Here is a 19,928-nt window from a genome sequence, read left to right on the forward strand (position 1 = left end):
TAAACAGTAGAAAAAAAGAACCATATAAACAGAAAGAACATGGCCATGTACATCCATCGTTCTCCAAATATTTCTGAAACCCTTAGTGACTTGTCTCAATGCAGCATCTCAAATCAAAGCCTTTTGAAACCTCTACAAAACACATACTATATGTTTTTCTACAAGTAGCCGAAAACGAATGGCTGAATCCTGTCACGCAAACCTCACACACCTTCATTGGCATCTCTACAACAGCAGTAGCTTCAGCACAACTTTATAGCCGTCAGATGCATCATCCAGAGTTACGGCGCCGACAACCCGCGATCTAGAGAAAGCTCCACTAGATCGACCTCCACTTGACACAATCCATCTTGAGGAATGTCCATTTTGCTACGACCATTGCTCGGCTGCGCCTCTTCTTCAAGTTGCTCGAACAGCGAGTTCATCTCCTCGACCGAGACATTGACAACTTCTACGACAGGAAGCTCGTCAGAATAAGTAGCCAATGTCTCATTTGGTTCAGACATACCTGCAGTCTGCTGCTCTCCTGCGGTTGACAGCTCTGAACTCTGCTCGTATACCACAGGCAATGCTTCGCTCGATTGGTCTCGAATCGACTCACTGTGGCCATTGAGCCCAGAGGCAGCACAGGTCGTCGGTGCTGCTTCGTCGGCTGTCAGGAGCTGAAAATTCAATTCCTCGATCGAACTCGCTTTGTTGGCATGCATCCACGAGTCCGAAGATAATGGGGCACCCGGTATAGCTTCAGGCTTGACTCCCAAGGGCTGACAGACACTGCCCTCTGAAACGGACTGCACCAGCACCTCCTCCATACGGCACCTGAACAGTGAGTTCATTTCACTCATGGAGTCTGCTTCCACACCGTGCGGTTCAGAATCATGTGCTCCGGGTAATGAGGCTGCATCATCTCTGGCATTAGCGTTTCTGTTTCCTTCGTCTGTTTCTTGATTTACCTCTCCCAGCACGCCCACGTCTGAAATTGCGGCACTTAGTATTTTCATCTCTTCGCCTAAATGTGCTTCCAGCAAACCAAATAGCTTACCATTGCTCTCTTCTTGCTCAGCATCGCCGTCCGAGTGACTATCGCCCATCTCACCATTGTGACATGGCAGATAAGTAGAGTGATTTTGTCCAAAAGAGTTCCTGTACTTCGTGTTTTGTGCTTGCGCTGATGGAAAGTGCGAGCGAGGAGTCCAAGTTTCCTGAAATCGACTGTGCTGGTGCACGACTCGGTCGAACGGAAGATCAAATAGGTTTCGCCGTCGAAGGAGAACTGATGGTGCTGAGCCAGGAATCTGCGGCAACTCTATCGATTCCTCAGAATCTCTTGAAGGGTTGAATGGGTTATGCCTTGGTGTGCAAATGGAAGGGACCTGAACACGGAATCTTGATGCATCCTTCAGCTTCCGAGTTGCGTCAGCAGCTTGCAGGTCAATTGACCTCATGTCAAGCTCAAACTTGAGCATGTTCTTTGCTCTTTGAAGCTCCACCAGATTCCCCAATTTATCATTTTGCTCCATATCCAAACAATTTAGCTGAACAACATCCTTCCAATTAACTCCGTTATCTTGCTGCCGTTCCGCTCCTTCATCATCATCTGAGCTAACGCTGTCGTCCTGCTCCTCCGCCTCCTCAAGGTCATATTCATTTTCATCTGATGAGGAATTCAAGTTCTCTCTGGAGGCCAAGGAAAGCTGACCAGTCCCTAAATTTATCAGTGGGTGCAGGTCCTCAAGCATTGGGATAATGTCGGTCATTGACGCGTCAGGAGAAGAGCTCTCATCAGTAAGATCAGATTCAGAGCCACAGTAAGGAAGATCCTGCCTCATAACAGGTTGCCAACATGATCTCATGAATTCACCAAACTGATACTGATAGTGTACACCGTTGTTACAGCTTCCAGTACAGGTGCTTTCAGGCTCTTGCAGCTCGGCCTTCTCGCTGATTTCCTTGGCGCGCTCTTCGCATTCCATGGTGCCATTGATCTCAGGATGGTTACAAGGCTCTGCACTTGGAACAGTATCATCTGCCACAAATGTGACCCTTTTCTCTTCACAGTGAGTATCATGCAAATTATCACTGGGAGTTGTCTCCTCCTCAACATATGCTTCACTAAGAACAGCAGCATCAGAGGCAATGTATGTGACATTTTTGTCTTCGCACAGAGCGTCGTGCATACAATCATCGGAAGCTCTCTCCCTGACATGTACTACTTCACAGCTGTCAGTCTCAGTTCTCTTCTCCAACTGAACCTCGACAGCAATATTCTCAACCTCTTTGTCTGAACAGCCGCTAACATGAATGTTGGATTTAAGGGACAGAGATTCATGCTCCTCCAGTGTCTCCTCTCCATCCAAGGGCACAGCAGCTTCACCGTAACTCAAAAGCGCTCCGAGAAGAAGCGCGGTTAAAACGATGACCGGAGAGGAAGACAGCACAAAGGCGAACAGAGGAGGACACAGAGCATGAAGAAACAACAACGCTATGCCGGCGCCGAGCGCTTCAGGGTGTCGGCAAGCAGAATGATACCCAAGTCTGATGGAGGAACGCACTAGTCTCCTGATGCGCAGCACGAGATTGTTCGTATCAAAAGCCATAGTTTTCTCTCCTTGGATTTAGCACCGAGAGCTGACCTGGTAACAAAAGGAATGAGAGAAGCGGGTTATTTCTATTGTACCATTGGTGATGATTCAGACGAGCGAGCTAGTCGAATCGTGTCAAGGCGAATCAAAATGCGCAAATAAGGTGACCATGCGAGCATTATTTTAGGAACAGATCAGTAAAAGCAACACGTTTAGCGCAACAAACACTTCATCCCTAGTCCCGTAGAATTCAACAGGTGGTACTAATTTGGTCAGGCATTTCTGAATCCACTATTAATTTTCAGTCATAAGCGCCTGATATCAGCCGCAAAAGAGAGACAGGAAAAAAAAAAGGCAAATGGAATCTAGCAGGGTTGAGAAAATTGGACGGGCAGATCAAACTAGGGGAAGCAAAAGCAATGGCACTTTGGCCCAAGAACATATCAGCAGCAGAGCTCGGCAAGAAGCACACACCTTCGACGGCGGCGGCGGCGGCGGCGACAAGAACACGAAAGTCCGGAACCCTCGGCTGCCTGAAGCAGGTGAAGGTAGGGTGGAAGGGGAAAGCCAGGAACGAAACCCGAAGGATGGAGACAGGAGACAGGGCGCTGCTCTGCCTCTGCCTGCCTCCCTGCCCTTTTTTCCTTAGGATTCTTTGCTTTGGTCGACTTTTTCTTTAGCTGTCGTGCTCACCTCGCCTCATTATTTCCTCCTTCAAAACAGCGCCGCCCATCTTCTCTCTCACCTGCCCTGAGTTCGTGCAGATTATGGTTGCGTCTTTATCTCACCATGCAGATCATTGGCTCGGAAGACTGTTATTGCATTCTTTTTCCAAGAAAAAATAAACCAGGTCAAATGTGCCATTTGGATTTCTGGATTCTACTAGTGACTGAATTTTGCAGATACAGAGTGTGCAGAACGCACTGAACTCTGTCCTTGTCATTAACCTCTTCCCCCCATGCGTAGGGTACTACTGTGATGATCATGGAGCATCATCATGTGCTCCACTTTTTTTGGTGTGGGGTATGTGTATGACTGGATGCTGGCTAGATTGACAACCAGGAATGATAATAAACAAAAAAGAAAGCCAGACAAGAGAGGGGCCTCAACAGCTCACCCCATTTCACTCATCTTCTGTCCTACTGTAGAACGTATGTAACTGTTCACGATGAAACTGTAACTTTGTTTACAGTACAAATGTTTGACTGGACAGCCACGACTTTAAATATGCCTTGACACTAGAACGAGGCTGCAGACTGTGACTAGTATTGCTTATCATTGAATCAGTGGTAACTATGCTTAACCGGTGTTAATTTCGTGCTAAATGAAAAAGCTCCAACAGGAGCAAGGTTTAATTTAGCTGTTCTGCGCGAGCAATTAAAAATTGATATGAAAACATCACTTAAGGGAGAGGACAGCTTTTTAGGTGAGGCTTGTGTTGTACTCTCTCTGTTCACTATTATAAGATGTGCTAACTTTTTTCTGAATCGCATGTATATAAACGTAGTTTAATGTGCTTGTTCATTCATTTTAATCCGTATGTAGTCCATATTCAAATATTAAAAACATTTTATGATAGTGAAAGGAGGGAGTAGCATTTATGGTTCTGAAAAGGATAGAAAAGAAAAAAAGAAATACATATACGGTCTTCAATATACATGCCATCCCACCCATCTCAACTCGACTGGATGGCACAGAGACTATATGAGCTCGGGGGCTGTTTTGAGTTTCCAATATATTGTCCAGAGTATCATCTCTTTGAATTCTCACATTATGAGAACATCAAATAAAGCTACATGTTTAAGTGCTTGTGTTTGAGAAAAATAAAGATTATAAAAGAACACATCTTAGATGGTTGTTAAAACACTAATTGTCGAGGGGAAAATCACATAGACTTTATCGCGAGGATTTCACACCATAGTTTACGTCTCCAATCGATCTTATCATGTTCATGGACAAAGTAGAAAGGTGAAATGTCGATCGGCCTTTCCATGCGTAGAAACTGACTTGCAAAAGTGCTTACTGCTGAACAACACCCGACCACAGTCTAGCACATCGGCGGTGATCGGAACCCACACACCTATATCCATGCCTGCCTATGAGGCATATACAATAGTGGCATATGGATATAGATGCCTCATGACAAAAAGTAATTTGAGGTATATGTGTTGATTTTTTTCTCCCCAATGTAAGTTACTACTAGTGGGTCTTATCAAAAAATAAAAAGTGACTCTCACTACACTTGCATCCCTTCTCTTCACTTCAACTTTTTCCAACTTTATGCACCGGACCACACTTTTCTCTCTAAGCACCCGCCTCCTGAAGAGGATCCTGCTTCCCCATCCGAACCTACTTTTTCTGTCATCCGATCCTACATGGCATGTGAGGCATCACCCTGGGGCTATGCATTGGGCATGCCCTAAGAACCTTCAACCTTGAAACTGTAGGAGCAGGAATAGGGTGGATCTTGTCAATGCTGCCTCACCATCAGCAACTTAGAGCATCTCCAGCCGTTGGCCCCCCGGGGGCGCCTAAAATCGCCCCTGGGGGTGAGCCAGCGCAAAAACTCGGCCTGGGGCCGAGTTGGTCCCCAGCCACCGGTCCCAGGGCCGTCCCCAGGCGCGGTCATTTTTTTTAAATATGTTGCAAAGTTCAAAGTTCGGCGAAGTTCGGCATATATTACATTTAAAAAGTGGGTTTTTATTACATATATAATTAAAAAAAAGAACTGGCTAAAAGCCGAATAGTCGTCGTCGTCGCCGCCGCCGTCATCGTCGTCTGGCTTCTCCTCCTTGATGCGGCCGTCCCTAGTGGACCCCTGACCGGCGTCGCCTATGCGGGCTGGTGGCGGCGGCGCGGCGTCGTCGTCGCTGTCCTCGATGACGACGATTCCTTCCTCGTCGCGCCCCCGGCGGCGCTGCGCGAATCGCCATAGGGCGGCGCACTGGCGCTCCCTCGCCATCTTCAGGGAGTCCGTGCGCGCCCACTCTAGGGCGGCGTCGTCGTCGAGCTCGACGTCGGCGCCGTGCTCCGTCTTCACCGCGGGGAGGCCCGGCTCTGTCTTCACCGGTGCCAGGCTCGGCTCCGTCTTGGGCTTGACGAAGCGCGGAGGAGCCGACGAGGGGGCGCGCCGGCCGCCCTCATTCATGACTATGTCGGCGCTGCGAGTGCACCGGCCGAGCGGCGTCTCCGCCGCGGGCTCGGCCTTGATGCCGAGCAGCGCCGGAGCGCCGGACGAGTGTGAGGAAGAGCAGGAGGAGGAGGAAGAAGAGGAGGCGCCGAACCTCCTGGGCAACCATTGCCCGTCGCGTCGGCGGTGAGCCGCGGCCGTGGCAGCCGCCCTCGCCGGGGGGTATGCCAACGGCGGGTCGTTGCCGCCCTCGAGGTACGTTAGAACGCCCTCGAGGGTCCAGCCGGGGACACCCCATCAGGAACGCCCTCTACCGTCACTGGGATCGAGCACCGCAAGATTGAACCCAAATCTAAGCACTTCTCCCATTGTAAGAAAGATCAATCTAGTAGGCCAAACCAAACTGATAATTTGAAAAGACTTGCAAAGATAAACCAATCATACATAAAAGAATTCAGAGAAGAATCAAATATTGTTCATAGATAATCTGGATCATAAACTCACAATTCATCGGATCTCGACATACATACCGCAAAAGAAGATTACATCGAATAGATCTCCAAGAGAATCGAGGAGAACTTTGTATTGAGATCCAAAGAGAGAGAAGAAGCCATCTAGCTACTAGCTATGGACCCCGAAGGTCTGAAGTAAACTACTCACACATCACCGGAGAGTCCATGGAGTTGATGTAGAGGCCCTCCGTGATCAATGCCCCCTCCGGCGGAGCTCTGGAAAAGGCCCCAAGATGGGATCTCTTGGGTACAGAAGGTTGCGGCGATGGAATTTGGTTTCCGTGGTGCTCCTGGATGTTTGGGGGGTACGTGGACTTATATAGGAGGAAGAAGTAGGTCGGTGAAGCAACGAGGGGCCCACAAGGGTGGAGGGCGCGCCCAGGGGGGTAGGCGTGCCCCCTGCCTCGTGGCCGCCTCGTTTGTTTCTTGACGCCCACTCCAAGTCTCCTGAATCACGTTCGTTGAGAAAATCACGTTCCCGAAGAGCTCGGTCGTGCGAGCGTTCGGCGGCGCGGCGGAGATGTGATCCATGAGCTCGTACTTGCCGAGGAGAACGGTGATGAGCATGCGCCACTTGGTGTAGTTGTACTGCTACAGGGCGAAGACGACGGGGACGTGCGTCTTGACGCTAGCAACGTGGACGAACCTAAGAGGCTGGCGACGTGAGGGTGGGCAATGCGGCGACGGCGGTGGTGTTGGTGAGGGCCCGAAGGTCTGCGCCCCAAGCATGGATGACGAAGATGTGGAGGTGGACATGACGGCGATCTGGGAAGGGAGGAGGGACCGCGACGGCGCCTAGGGTTTGGGGCGGCGGCGGTTGGGGGTGGAGCGGCGGAAGCTAGGTTTTAGGAAAGGAAGGTTGATACCATATAAACGAGAATCGGTTTGAGGGAAGACACCTCTGAAAAGACGATCGGCTCATATATTTATAACAAGATTAGAAGTCATGGCCACCAAGAAAAAAACCTATACGTGTATATATACAACCGTATGCAAATGAAAATACGCGTGGTTAGCTACACAAAGTCATACTTTAACAGTGAACTACTCCCGCTCGTAAGAACCGAGTACTAAGCTTGGTTTTGCTTTTCTCTAAACATTTGTCCCAGTGGAGCAAAGTCATATGAGTTGGAGGTCACCGCTTGATACAGATTGAGGTTGTCCGTCTCAAAAAGCACACGACCCACCCCCAGCTGCTCAGCTATCCTTACTGCATTGGGGAGGGCCATTGTCTCGGCCTGCAGGGCGTCAGTTAGTCCATCGACCGAGCCAGCCGCCTAGAACTTGATTTCTGAATCTGAGAGCCTGTTCGGCAGCTCTCCGGCTCCGTGGCTCCGCTCTTGGAGTGGCCAGAGCAGAACGCCCCATAGTGTATTTTCTGGGAGTAGCTGAAGTGGCGCTCCGTCCACTCATGTATTCGACGGAGCTGGACGGTTCCTGAACAGGGCCTGAATCTCTACAGATCAAGCCCCATCCACCCTGGCCCAAACTTGCATCAAACGCTGCATCCACATTGATTTTAACAATATCTTGCGGGGGCGGTTCCCAGCTAGCTTGCACAGGTGCTCAGAGTTGGAGGTCACTTCTTGAAATTAGCTTTTATTTTTATTTTTAGACAAAGCGGAACCATGGTATGTCCAGTTTCTGGGCCAAGACTTTAGTGTTACTCGAGCCCATAAAGGCAAATGATTCCCAATCAGCCCATGGCGCAAATGAGCCGAGACGCGGCTCCCTCCCGCCACGCTCTGGCCGCCGACCCGCTGCCGGCGCTCCGCCGCCTCCGGGCCGCCGCGCCGCGCGTCTTCGGGCAGCTCCACGCGCTGCTCCTCACCTCTGGCCTCGCGCTCCACTCCCCCAACTTCGCCCTCCTCCTCCGCCTCGCCTCCTCCTCCGTCCCCTCCGTCTCCCACCGGCTCCAGCTCCTCCTCTGCTCCCCGCTGCCGCCCACCGCTTTCCTCGCCAACTCCCTCCTCCTCGCGCACCTCCCTTCGGCGCTCCCCCTCTACTCCCTCCTCTTCCTCGCCTCTCCCCCGCTCCTCCGCCCCAACGAGTTCACCTATCCGGCCCTCCTCCGCGCCTCCCCGCCCCGCACCGCGCTCGCGCTCGCCACCCATTCGCTTAAATTCCTCGGCGCCGGGGCCGCCTCCCGCGACCGCGTCCTCGGCGCCGCGCTGCTCGACGCCTTCGCCCGCTGCGGTAGGATCGCGTCCTGCCGCCGGGTGTTCGACAGGATCGTCCAGCCGGACCTGCCGGCCTGGAATGCGCTGCTCACGGCCTACGCGCGCCGGGCCAGGGATTCTTCGTGCGCCGGCGAGGCGGCGGAGATACTTGAGCTGTTTGCGCGCATGGTCTCATCGACGGTCACGCCAAACGAGATCACGCTCGTCGCCGTCATCAGCGCATGCGGAGAGCTCGGCGCTCTCGGACACGGCCTGTGGGCGCACGCGTATGCTCTCAGGCACAGGCTAACCGTGAACTGTTACTTGGCCACCGCGCTCGTAGAGATGTACACCAGGTGCGGAGAAATGGACCTGGCCGAGCAGGTGTTCGCTGGCGTTACGGACATGGACACACGCTGCTACAATGCCATGCTCCAGGGCTTGGCATTCCATGGGCGTGGCCGAGCTGCCCTCACCTTGTTTGACAGGATGTGTGCCGAGGGCTTCCCGGTTGATAGCGTCACGATGCTGGCGGTGATGTGTGCGTGCGCCCATGCTGGGTTGGTGGATGAAGGGCAGTGGCTCTTCGACAGAATGGAGATTCAGTTTGGGGTCACACCGAGGATTGAACATTATGGATGCATGGTTGACATACTGGGCCGAGCTGGTCAGCTTGATGTTGCCGAGAAGCTTATCCGAGGGATGGACATTCCGCCGAACGCTGCAATGTACAGGTCTTTGATACGGGCATGTGGGATTCATGGCAAGCTAGAACTTGGGGCGAGGACGATCCAAGAGCTGATGAGGCTCGAGCCAGAGCACAGTGGAAACTATGTCCTGCTGTCCAACTTCTACGCGAGAATGAGGCTATGGGAGGACGCAAAGAAGGCGAGGAAGGAGATGAAGGCCATGGGCATTGACAAGAGCCCTGGGTCAAGCCTCCTTGACATCGACGGTGTTCTCCATGAGTTCTTGATGGGTGACAAGACACACCCTGCCTCAAGGGAGATATACGCCATGGTTCAAGAGATCGAGGCCAGATTGAAGGAAAGCGGGCACCGGCCGAGCACCACAGCTGTGATGTTCAACATCGAGGAGGAGGACAAGGCAGATGCTCTGTCCTACCACAGCGAGAGGCTCGCCATTGCCTTCGCCCTGATTGCCTCCTCTCCGGGTGCGCCCATCAGGATCATCAAGAACCTCCGGGTGTGCAGTGATTGTCACGAGAGCACGAAGCTCGTCTCCCAGGTGTATGGAAGGGAGATCATCATGAGGGACCGCACCCGGTTCCATCACTTCAGAGATGGCCATTGCTCATGTGGAGATTTCTGGTGACTGGTCATTAGCTGTTTGCCATGTGCATAAGAATGTGCTGTAGATTCGTGTTCCTACTTGTTCTGTGTCCTACTCCAGACTGGACGATGGACGGCGTCGTGAACACGAAGCAGCCGGAATCAGCGGTCGGCGACGGCGTTGAAGTCTGCATTTGTTCAAAGAACCCTCAAGAACCAAGACTAGCCCCGGAAGAACAAGGTAAAAATCCTAATTTTCTAGGATAATGTTGCAATGTCAAGTGTCAAGGATGAGATTCAAATGATAATTTGCTGGGGCCTTATGCAGTATAACTGAATTTATGTTTTATGATTTAGTCAATAGCCAAGGAATGTTATTGATAGATTCATTGGGATGGGACACGGAGTTTGATTACGCAATAGTTGTAACCTAGCGAAGTGAGGTTTTATGGCCAATCAAACTGTATGGGTATGCCATGTTAGCATCAGTGGCGGAGCTACCAAAGAAAAGCTGGGCGGGCCACAGAGTAGAAACAATGCTAAAATCAATGCATAGTTGTGGGCTGGGCTTCATACAATTATTATTTTTGCTTCAGTGCTGGGCGGGCCACAGCCCATCCGTCCTTGCCGTAGCTCCGCCATTGTAGCATTATGACAACGTGCTCAGCTCATGAATATGCAACATATGTTGATCTGCCAATCAGTTGATGTGAGGCTGTGCCTTATTCTGAATTTAGTAAGATACGAAATTTCTGATCACAAATTTACAATTGCTTGGTGTATGCTCCAAAGGTTTAGTGTTGTTTGCATTAAAAGCCAGCATGTTGACAGGTGTTGCCATTTGCCTGCTTGCGTGTGAAGAGGAAAACACATGAATTCCAATTTTTAACAACAAGGGCGGGAGGTTTGTCCAAGCTGTGTATATAAGCAGGGAGTTGAGGGGTGGGACTGCAGGAAGATTCAGTTTCAGTCATCTATGCGAAGGTGTAGTTGGAGCAAGATCAAGTTTTAGTGGGAGGAGAAATAGAGTTAATGGCTCCGACCGAGTTATCTAGCACCTCCTCTGCGGTTACGCGGCTCAGAACATGCTCAACTGATGATGGTGGATTAACAGCTGTAAGTTCAGAACATTAGCTTGGTTCCTGTATATTCTGTATTTATATTTTGTAACCTGAAAGTGCCGTGACGGTGCAGGAAGCGGATGCGTCCGAATCGTCTGTGAATCAAGCGATAGGATCAGGCATGGCGGTCAGTGCAGCTTCAGGTGCCGTGACGGTGCAGGAAGCGATTGATGCCTGTAAAAGATTTGATCACTGTGTGTCCATGAAGTCTCCCTTAATTTGCAGCTAATATATAATGTAAAAGTCTTGATTTTACTTGCTATGGAAAGATGGCATAAGAATTGACTTCAAGTTCTGAACAAGGATTATATCACTATCGTCAATCCAATCACAGTTTCTGATTTGCTATTATTTTAAATCTGTGAATAAATCCACCTTTTGGTGTATTTGCTAACTTGGTAATTGGCCTTCTTATTAGTATAGTACATGCAGTCCGCTTATTGTTGTTGAACCACTCCCACCGTATCAAAATATACTTATATTTTGGTACAGGGGTAGTAATAAAGATTATTTCTGTGCTCATCTTAAGTTTGCCAAGGAAAAATGTAAGGAAAATCGCAGGAGCTTGTAAGCGTAGGCTTGAATTATGTTGTTTTTAGCTCTTGTTATGAAACAAATGCCCTCTTTACTACGTGAATTGCAGGTATTGTTTCTTTAGGCTTTCTTCTTGTGGTACACTCTGAAAGTATTATTTATTTTTGTTGCAGTTCATATATCTGTGGATCAACCTGAAGATTCCAGCCCACAGTGCTGACAAGGGACTGTTTACTTGCTTCTCTCTACAAAAATTTGAGTCATGCCAAAACATGATAGAAATAGGAGTCAAGACTGTTATGCCCAATTGATGTAAATGTGGATAGGCGTAGTGGTTGCTTGCTATGTTATTGTGTTTTGTGAATTTTGATTGACGCAAAAAGAAAGTGTTCTGTGAATTTTGATGGTATGTGGAATGCCCACTAAACCCACTTGTCCCACTTAAAATTATGTTGGTAGATGCGGGTCTCCCACTTAACATATGCGGCAGTTGTGGGGCGGATACGGGCCTCCAGCTTAGTGTACCACTTGCAGCCTGAACTCCAGTCCATAACATCTCTGACGCATCTGAGTCCATACATCTATGTTTTGTTTCATCTGACAGTCGGTGTGGTTGCGTTTAGCGAGACTCTCATACTATTATAAGGATTTGGGTTAGAAGTCTGAGCAAGTCGTCTGGGTGGTGTAGTTGGTTATCACGTTAGTCTCACACACTAAAGGTCCCCAGTTCGAACCTGGGCTCAGACAAACATTTTTTATTTTTTATTTATGCTTATGTAATTATGTCAAAAACTATAGTTTCTTATCAAAGGGTAAAAAAATTTCTGGCGCTTCGCTGGAATTTCCTATTGCAAGAGCTTAGCTATGTAGCGTATGTCATATATTGATTAAAAGTTGCTGAATCATCATGTTTTCTTTTGAAACTCTGAAACAGCACTAAAACCAACCCATTTCAGGTTGGGAGGCGGTGCATGCTTTTCCACTCCTTTTCTCGGCATCGGAGGCGACTGCAAGATTTGCATCCTCCTTCTGCATCTCATCATTGGTGGCCGTGTCGGCTGGTGTGTGCTCGCCGGTGCCGAGTCGTCTTCCTATCAGCGATGGCGACATATAAGGTTTCTGATACAGGCTGGTGTGAAGTCAGCGTGTCCATGCTAGTTTTCATGGGGATTTAGAGGGGATTGACAGGGATTGTGGAGGATAAAATCCCCTACAAGCCAAATTCCCCTTCAATCCTCTCCAAACCCCTAGGAGGAGGTTGAACAGAACAAAGGCCCAAGTACCATAAGAGCAGGGTGTTTCATACAAAAACATAATTGCTCAAATCTAATCACGCCGTAGCATCTGCCCATATCAAAGTGAAAACATAGTAGCAGTAACATTTTAATCACCATCTACAAATTTCTGGCAACCGTCACACTAACTACGGTCCAACAGCAAAAGAAGTAACAAAATCATTAATGTTGCGGAGAAAGATAGGTGGTTTGCATCAACTTTATTGGACTCCATATTCAGATGCGGCAGGCAGGAGACCTATTCTGGTCCTAGCTACTGCTGTTTGCTCGTTGCATGGTGAGCATCTTAACATCAATAAAGCGTTTTGCGCAGTTGGACAGGCAAGAGGTTTCGCTGTTGCTGAAGCTGCTCCCGATGCTTCCGGTGATGCATCTGTCCCAGCAAGTGTCAGTCAGCTTCGCTATCATCTCATTCATCATGGCCTTTTTCTTCTCCTCCTGCACAGAGACAAAATGTATGTGCTGATTAGATTTCTGTTGAACTACAGGTTGAATTAGAGATTTGTAAAATAGAAGCTAAATGAAACCAACTATTTACAATATCAGAAACTCCTGATGAGGGTCCCTGCAGCATGCTAGATGAAAATACTTGACAAGCTATAATTCTTCTCTTCAAATTCGACCATGTGATTATGTGAACCCCTATTTTTCCTCTTAAGTTGGGTTCCAACTATTAAACGTGTACTCTGATGTTATTTCTAAGCAAATATATTTCCTGCACATAAATGACCACGAACATAAGCTTCCAAGATGCGACAGCAAGTTGCATGCGGCGTTTCTTTTCCAAATAATAAGGATGACTGCTTATAGACAGGCAAGTGTTTTTGTATGAAAGAAGATTGTGAAATACCACTACATGGTGGATCAGCCACCTTTTTTTGGATTAGGTTATGTCATACAAAGTCCTATGTTATTTCAAATCTTGCAACTTATATGCAAGTGTTTCACCAAGGAAAGAACATGGCAAAATAATGCAAGTTTCCATCATATAACCATCAGCAAATTCTGGATGTAAATCACTTGAGCATTATAAATTTATAATCTCCCAGGAGATGATATGCGTCACTATTTGCACAAAACAACAAGATAGCTCCATTATATAATATAATTACAGACGCACTTGGTGTGTTCAGGGCTATTCTAATTTCAATGACCACCTAATGAGCCATGTATATTCATTAACTACAGGTTGCCAGAAAACCAAAGACCACGATTTTAAGCTTCCTTGTACCCTCCAAGTAAAAGATTTCAAGCCTTATAAAAGTAAAATGATTAACTGACTAATGGACCTGGACAGTCACGTGCTGCTTGAAACCAGATAGATTCCAGATGGTTCAGTTTAGAGTTTAGAGTAAGGGCTAGAGTAGTTCTTCTACACAAGGAATTGGACAAACTCTACTGGCAGAAGCTGGACTGCATCCAGTTCTACAATGGATCTGGGACCTTTTGAGCAGCTGGACAAGCTTTGAAGCTATGAGAAGAAGAAAATCGCTTTGGTGAGTTGACAGGTTCATCCATTGTGTTCCTAAACGGATCTACAATTTGTAATGCTGAATTCAGTCCCAATACTAACCTGCAGGACATATCTGAACCTAAGAATTCAGGAGCACCATAACTCCTAAATTTACTTTACTTTTGCTTTCTATATAAAGAAATTACAGCACGCCGACGGATTTGCACAAGAGTGAGAATAATCGGCGCGAATCTCACATCTCCAACTATTCTGTAATAAATCCGAGCGCAAAATACAGCACGAAGGGATGAAGGGAGCGCCAGATCATCCGTACGTCTTCTGGCGACGATTACATCGCACAAAAATTACCGCCGAAAACAGAACAAAAACGCTGCGCTGCGAACCAAGGCCCCGATGGGCCTGCGGGCACTACCAGGATCCGCGATGTTGCCCTGTCACCCCGACTGACGGCGTAGGGTTAGGGTCTACGCCTAGGTCTAGGGTTAGAAGGGTTACCTCTAAGAGCGCCTGAAACCTCGGGTCGTTGAGAGCTGAAGCGTCCATGGCTCGTGACTCGCGCCCCTCCTGCAATCTCCTCTCTTCCCTTGGCGGCAGACGGGCAGAGGGATGTCGGCTTTTGTTTTCCTTTCCCCTGGAGCAAGAAAGAGAAGGGGGAAGAAGACGATGGAGGAAGGGAGGATGCTCTATTTTTATTTTCTTTTGTGAGGAGGGTTGAAGGCCTATTTCGATCGAACAGCGCTATCTGGGCCACGAGAGACCAAATTAGGGCCGTCACGCCTTAATTAAAGGTTTCGACATGGGCCAGCCACTGGCACGCTACTGCGGCAGCCTATCGGACACATACGTGAACTAGTTAAACTCCAACAACCCTAAAAAAAAAAGAGTTAAACTCCAACATCGACTCAAAAAAAGAAGTTAAACTCCAACATTGCCTAAAAAAGTTAAAATACAACAACCCCTAAAAAAATCCAACACATAGATTTTTAATTTACAAATCTAGAAAATGATTTATTTTTATTTTAACTAGTTTACTTTTATATATCAAAATAACTACTATCATGAAAACATATATTATTTTAACTTGATACAAACAAAATATTAAAACACCCAATGATCCGGAAGTCACCTTTTCTTTTCCTTGGGCAGTACCTCCTAACAAGATTGATCTGTTTGGATCTTGGTCCATGATGGCTTTTTTATTGATTTTGACGATCGGATCTCTCTATGAATGGAAAAGGGGTGCTTCGGATCGGGAGTAACCACTTTTGAAAGGGCAAAGGGGGGAAGGACATAGGAAAGAGGGATGCCTACCAAAAATCAATTGATTCGTCATGGTAGAGAAGAAAAACGGCGCACGGACCGTACTCGAGCTTCGGATCAATGTCCCCAGAAGCAAGGAGTATGGGGCAGATCCAAACCATCTCGACCGTCAAATCATGTTATCTAGCGGTTTAAATCGCTTCAATGTTTAGCATCAAACACGTTTAACGCTTTAATTACCCACCATTGTCATTGGTTATAAACACGTATTGATTCAACACTATCCCATAAAATCTACCATGTAATTAATATCCTACCATTCCCGCGAAAAAGTAATTGATATCTTACCAAATAATACAAATGTGCAACAGATATATCTTACCTAATATAATATGCAACTAATATACTACCTAATATAAACGTGCATTGCACGTACATTATTATTAGTACAAACAAATGATAGAATCACCAAGTTTGGAAAACTAATACTTAAAACTTGACGTGTCCTTGTGCGAAATCCAACGACTTTGCAGATCGCAAAGTAATCATGAGGTCGTGTAGGGCTGGGTAGGTGCATGTTGGAAATATGCCCTAGCGGCAATAATAAAAGTATTATTATTATATTTCTTTGATCATGATAATTGTCTTTATTCATGCTATAACTGTATTATCCGGAAATCGTAATACACGTGTGAATACATAGACCATAATATGTCCCTAGTAAGCCTCTAGTTGACTAGCTCGTTGATCAACAGATAGTCATGGTTTTCTGACTATGGACATTGGATGTCATTGATAACGGGATCACATCATTAGGAGAATGATGTGATGGACAAGACCTAATCCTAAGCATAGCACAAGATCGTGTAGTTCGTTTGCTAGAGCTTTTCCAATGTCAAGTATCTTTTCCTTTGACCATGAGATCGTGTAACTCCCGGATACCGTAAGAGTGCTTTGGGTGTATCAAACGTCACAACGTAACTGAGTGACTATAAAGTTGCACTACAGGTATTTCCGAAAGTGTCTGTTGGGTTGACACGGATCGAGACTGGGATTTGTCACTCCATATAACGGAGAGGTATCACTGGGCCCACTCGGTAATGCATCATCATTATGAGCTCAAGGTGACCAAGAGGTTGATCACGGGATCATGCATTACGGTACGAGTAAAGTGACTTGCTGGTAACGAGACTGAACAAGGTATTGGGATACCAACGATCGAGTCTCGGGCAAGTAACATACCGATTGACAAAGGGAATTATATACGGGGTTGATTAAATCCTCGACATCGTGGTTCATCCGATGAGATCATCGTGGAGCATGTGGGAGCCAACATGGGTATCCAGATCCCGCTGTTGGTTATTGACCGGAGAGTCGTCCCGGTCATGTCTGCTTGTCTCCCGAACCCGTAGGGTCTACACACTTAAGGTTCGGTGACGCTAGGGTTGTGAAGATATGTATATGCAGTAACCCGAATGTTGTTCGGAGTCCTGGATGAGATCCCGGACGTCATGAGGAGTTCCGGAATGGTCCGGAGGTAAAGAATTATATATAGGAAGTGCTGTTTCGGCCATCGGGACAAGTTTCGGGGTTATCGGTATTGTACCGGGACCACCGGAGGGGTCCCGGGGGCCCACCGGGTGGGGCCACCTATCCCGGGGGGGGCACATGGGCTGTAGGGGGTGTGCCTTGGCTTAGATGGGCCAAGGGCACCAGCCCCAAAAGCCCATGCGCCTAGGGTTCCACTTAAGGGAAGAGTCCCAATGGTGGAAGGCACCTCTAGGTGCTTGGGGGGGGGGGAGGGAAACCTCCCCTTGGCTGCCGCACCTAGGAGATTGGATCTCCTAGGCTGGCGCACCACCCTCCCTTGGCCCTCCTATATATAGTGGGGGAGAGGAGGGACTTGACACACCAGCCCCTGGCGCCTCCCTCTCTCCCCGTTGTGTCTCTCTCGTAGTATAGGCGAAGCCCTGCTACTGTGACGCCCTGCATCCACCACCACGCCGTCGTGCTGCTGGATCTTCATCAACCTCTCCTTCCCCCTTGCTGGATCAAGAAAGGAGGAGACGTCATCCGCTCCGTACGTGTGTTGAACGCGGAGGTACCGTCCGTTCGGTGCTAGGATCTCCGGTGATTTGAATCACGTCGTGATCGACTACATCAACCCCGTTCTTCGAACGCTTCCGCTCGCGATCTACAAAGATATGTAGATGCATCTAATCACTCGTTGCTAGATGAACTCCTAGATGGATCTTGGTGAAACCGTAGGAAAAATTTTGTTTTCTGCAACGTTCCCCAACAGTGCATGCATATGCGAATTTCTCTATGATTAGATCCGAACAAGGCCTTAAGCATTGTGAAAGTTAGCTACAAATGGATTCATGGAAAAGTCCATACGATGATTAGATAGTTAAGGGCATCTTCAACACAGTCTATAAAGACGCCCCTGAATGTCCGTGCCATGTAGTCTAGACACTTTTTAAAACATGTGGGAGCTTTAGAAGAGTTCAGACAGTCCGCTTGGCTCACTGTCAGTCGGAGCATATGTCCTTATAGTCCATATGTTTTCTCCTTTAGGTCTTCCTAGCCCACCATATTGTCCAGATTTAATTTTTTTTATGGGAAATGATTCTTTTCGTCTGGTTGATCTTTCTAACGCTTTTGTCGCCTCCCACGTGTGACACGTGTCCTAGGTGGGACCGCCACCGCTTTTACCCGGCTACCTTATCCCCCCCCTCTCCCCCCACTCCCATCCACACCACTTTTTTCCAAACTCTCTAGCAGTAGTTACAACATAAGCGAGTGAAGCCGACGTACGAGCTACAACTAGTGGCTAGTGCGGGCGTACGAGCAAACAACAGTGTCTGGCCAAAAAGACAGTTGATGGCGGCCATTGTGTAGGCCGGGTGACACCGACATGGACCTTCCTAAACGGTCGCGCACCCCAACAACATCGTCACTCAACAGTCGCGCTCGCCTCCATCATCCATGACCGCGCTCACCTCCATCATCCATGACCGCGCTCGCCTCCCCCATCCATGGCCGCGCTCTCCTTCCCGCTGCAAAGAAAGATTTTGCAACAAGACTCTTGTTGCAGAAGGTTCTCTGCAATAAAGCTTCTGTTGCAGATATCGACAGAAAAAAACCGGTTCAAAAAAGTTCTGGAACAAGATTGCTACTGCAGAAGGCTGAGTGCAACATGGCTCGTGTTGCAAATATCAAAAGGAAAAACGGTCCGAAAAAGTTCCTCAACAAGGTTGTTGTTGTTGTAGAAGGTTGAGTGCAACAAGACTCATGTTGCAAATATCGAAAGGAAAAACGTTCGGAAAAGTTTGCAACAAGGTTTTTGTTGCAGAAGTGTGAGCGCAGTAAAGCTCCAGTTGCAGAAATAAAAAAAATGGTTCAAAGAAGATTGCAACAAGACCAATGTTGTGGAGAGATGAGCGCAACATTAAGCTTGTTGTAGAGATTATGACTCCATCTGACAGAGGATCTTTTCAGATTATCGATTGGCCGACATGTAGTGCTGCCTCTTTTTTGATGCATACAGTTGGATTACCGGCTCCTCTACTAATGCCCATGTCCGCAGACATTTAGTGTATCCGTTTTGGCGTACCGTGTCGGAGATGGCCTAAATTACTTTGAGGTTGATATCGACGCGGCGCGACGGGTTTCACTTTCATGGAGGCGTGGGCACAATCGGCACAAGTGCGCCGATACTGGCTTGGGCGACGCTTGCAAGCAAAGACAATGCGAGCGAGCCGATGGAGGAAGGTGACGCGCGGTAGGTACATACTCGAACGACCGCATCCTCATGGCGTACATGCGCGAGCGCCGAGTGGGATGGAGGCGTGCGCGCGCGTACATCCACCACTCTGCGAGGCCGATCGTATCCACCGCGGCGACGACGCTTGCAAGGCAGCGGTAGAGGGCGACGCGCGCCTTATCAATCTGCGCGCGCCGTCGAGTACGGGAGAATGCACACGCATGCTCGCCTTTCGCCGTCCGCGTGCGTAGTCCTTAAGGTGTGTGGCTGCAAAGGGCAAAGCTTTGCTAGTTCGTCCTTCTTGCTTGCCAGGGCCGGGCGGTCGATGTCTCTCTCGTCCTCCTCCTTCCTACTCCAGCTAGCTAGGCTTCCACCCTCCAGTACGCAAAGAAATAGCCATGTTTTGTTATTGCGTGGAGGGCACTATCCCGAATCTTGGCTAGTCAACAACTGGAAGAGACTTCCCTCAAGAAAAAAGGAAAAGAAACCAGCTCGAGGAGGCAGCTCAAATGCATTAATAAAGCTCCACTGGAAAAAGAAATGTCCAAACATATCCTGAAAATATATTTTTTATGACCATGGGAGAACGCACATGCCTGCGCAGGACGCGGAGTTTCTAATCTCAAGCTCAAATGCTCCTAGATGAACAACAACAACAACAACAACAACAACAAAAAACGGTTTTTCTATGTGGCAAACTTTATGGAATGTTTGGAGTGCATGTATAAATTCATCGTGAAATCACATCGGTGAAAGGCGTGGTAAACAAACAAAACTGATGCTCTGGAAATGTTCATAGGCAT

The 19,928-nt window shown here is 48.2% G+C and overlaps 2 protein-coding genes, 1 non-coding gene and 1 pseudogene across 6 annotated transcripts; 2 read left to right on the forward strand and 2 right to left on the reverse strand.

The window, feature by feature from the left end:
* On the reverse strand, positions 1 to 3,502 carry LOC125551006 (uncharacterized). Of its 2 annotated transcripts, XM_048714150.2 has the most exons (3): positions 3,057 to 3,502; positions 1,043 to 2,633; positions 1 to 973 (listed from the first exon to the last, which is right to left on the reverse strand). In XM_048714150.2, exons 2-3 carry the CDS (start codon positions 2,595 to 2,597, stop codon positions 282 to 284), a joined length of 2,247 nt encoding a protein of 748 aa, XP_048570107.2. In that variant the 5' UTR covers positions 2,598 to 2,633; positions 3,057 to 3,502; the 3' UTR covers positions 1 to 281. The 2 variants fall into 2 exon arrangements, with proteins under 2 accessions (XP_048570107.2, XP_048570106.2); XM_048714149.2 differs by having other exon boundaries at positions 1 to 2,633; positions 3,057 to 3,501.
* A 4,407-nt stretch (positions 3,503 to 7,909) lies between these two features.
* LOC125551005 (pentatricopeptide repeat-containing protein OGR1, mitochondrial pseudogene) lies at positions 7,910 to 11,752 on the forward strand (annotated as a pseudogene). Of its 2 annotated transcripts, XR_015600560.1 has the most exons (4): positions 7,910 to 9,916; positions 10,507 to 10,791; positions 10,870 to 10,990; positions 11,504 to 11,750. The product of XR_015600560.1 is annotated as a pentatricopeptide repeat-containing protein OGR1, mitochondrial pseudogene, transcript variant X2 (transcript). The 2 variants fall into 2 exon arrangements; XR_015600559.1 differs by having other exon boundaries at positions 10,870 to 11,752.
* Positions 11,753 to 12,003: 251 nt separating this feature from the next.
* TRNAV-CAC (transfer RNA valine (anticodon CAC)) lies at positions 12,004 to 12,077 on the forward strand. Its single transcript has one exon. It is a non-coding gene; the product is annotated as a tRNA-Val (tRNA).
* Positions 12,078 to 12,650: 573 nt separating this feature from the next.
* Positions 12,651 to 14,812, reverse strand: LOC125551003 (mitochondrial import inner membrane translocase subunit TIM8). The gene is made up of 2 exons (XM_048714146.2): positions 14,595 to 14,812; positions 12,651 to 13,063 (listed from the first exon to the last, which is right to left on the reverse strand). Exons 1-2 carry the CDS (start codon positions 14,640 to 14,642, stop codon positions 12,875 to 12,877), a joined length of 237 nt encoding a protein of 78 aa, XP_048570103.1. The 5' UTR covers positions 14,643 to 14,812; the 3' UTR covers positions 12,651 to 12,874.
* Between the last annotated feature and the right edge of the window lie 5,116 nt (positions 14,813 to 19,928).

Source organism: Triticum urartu, chromosome 4A, assembly GCF_056163025.1.
Source record: "Triticum urartu cultivar PI428250 chromosome 4A, HENAU_Tu73, whole genome shotgun sequence".
Lineage (NCBI taxonomy): Eukaryota > Viridiplantae > Streptophyta > Magnoliopsida > Poales > Poaceae > Triticum > Triticum urartu.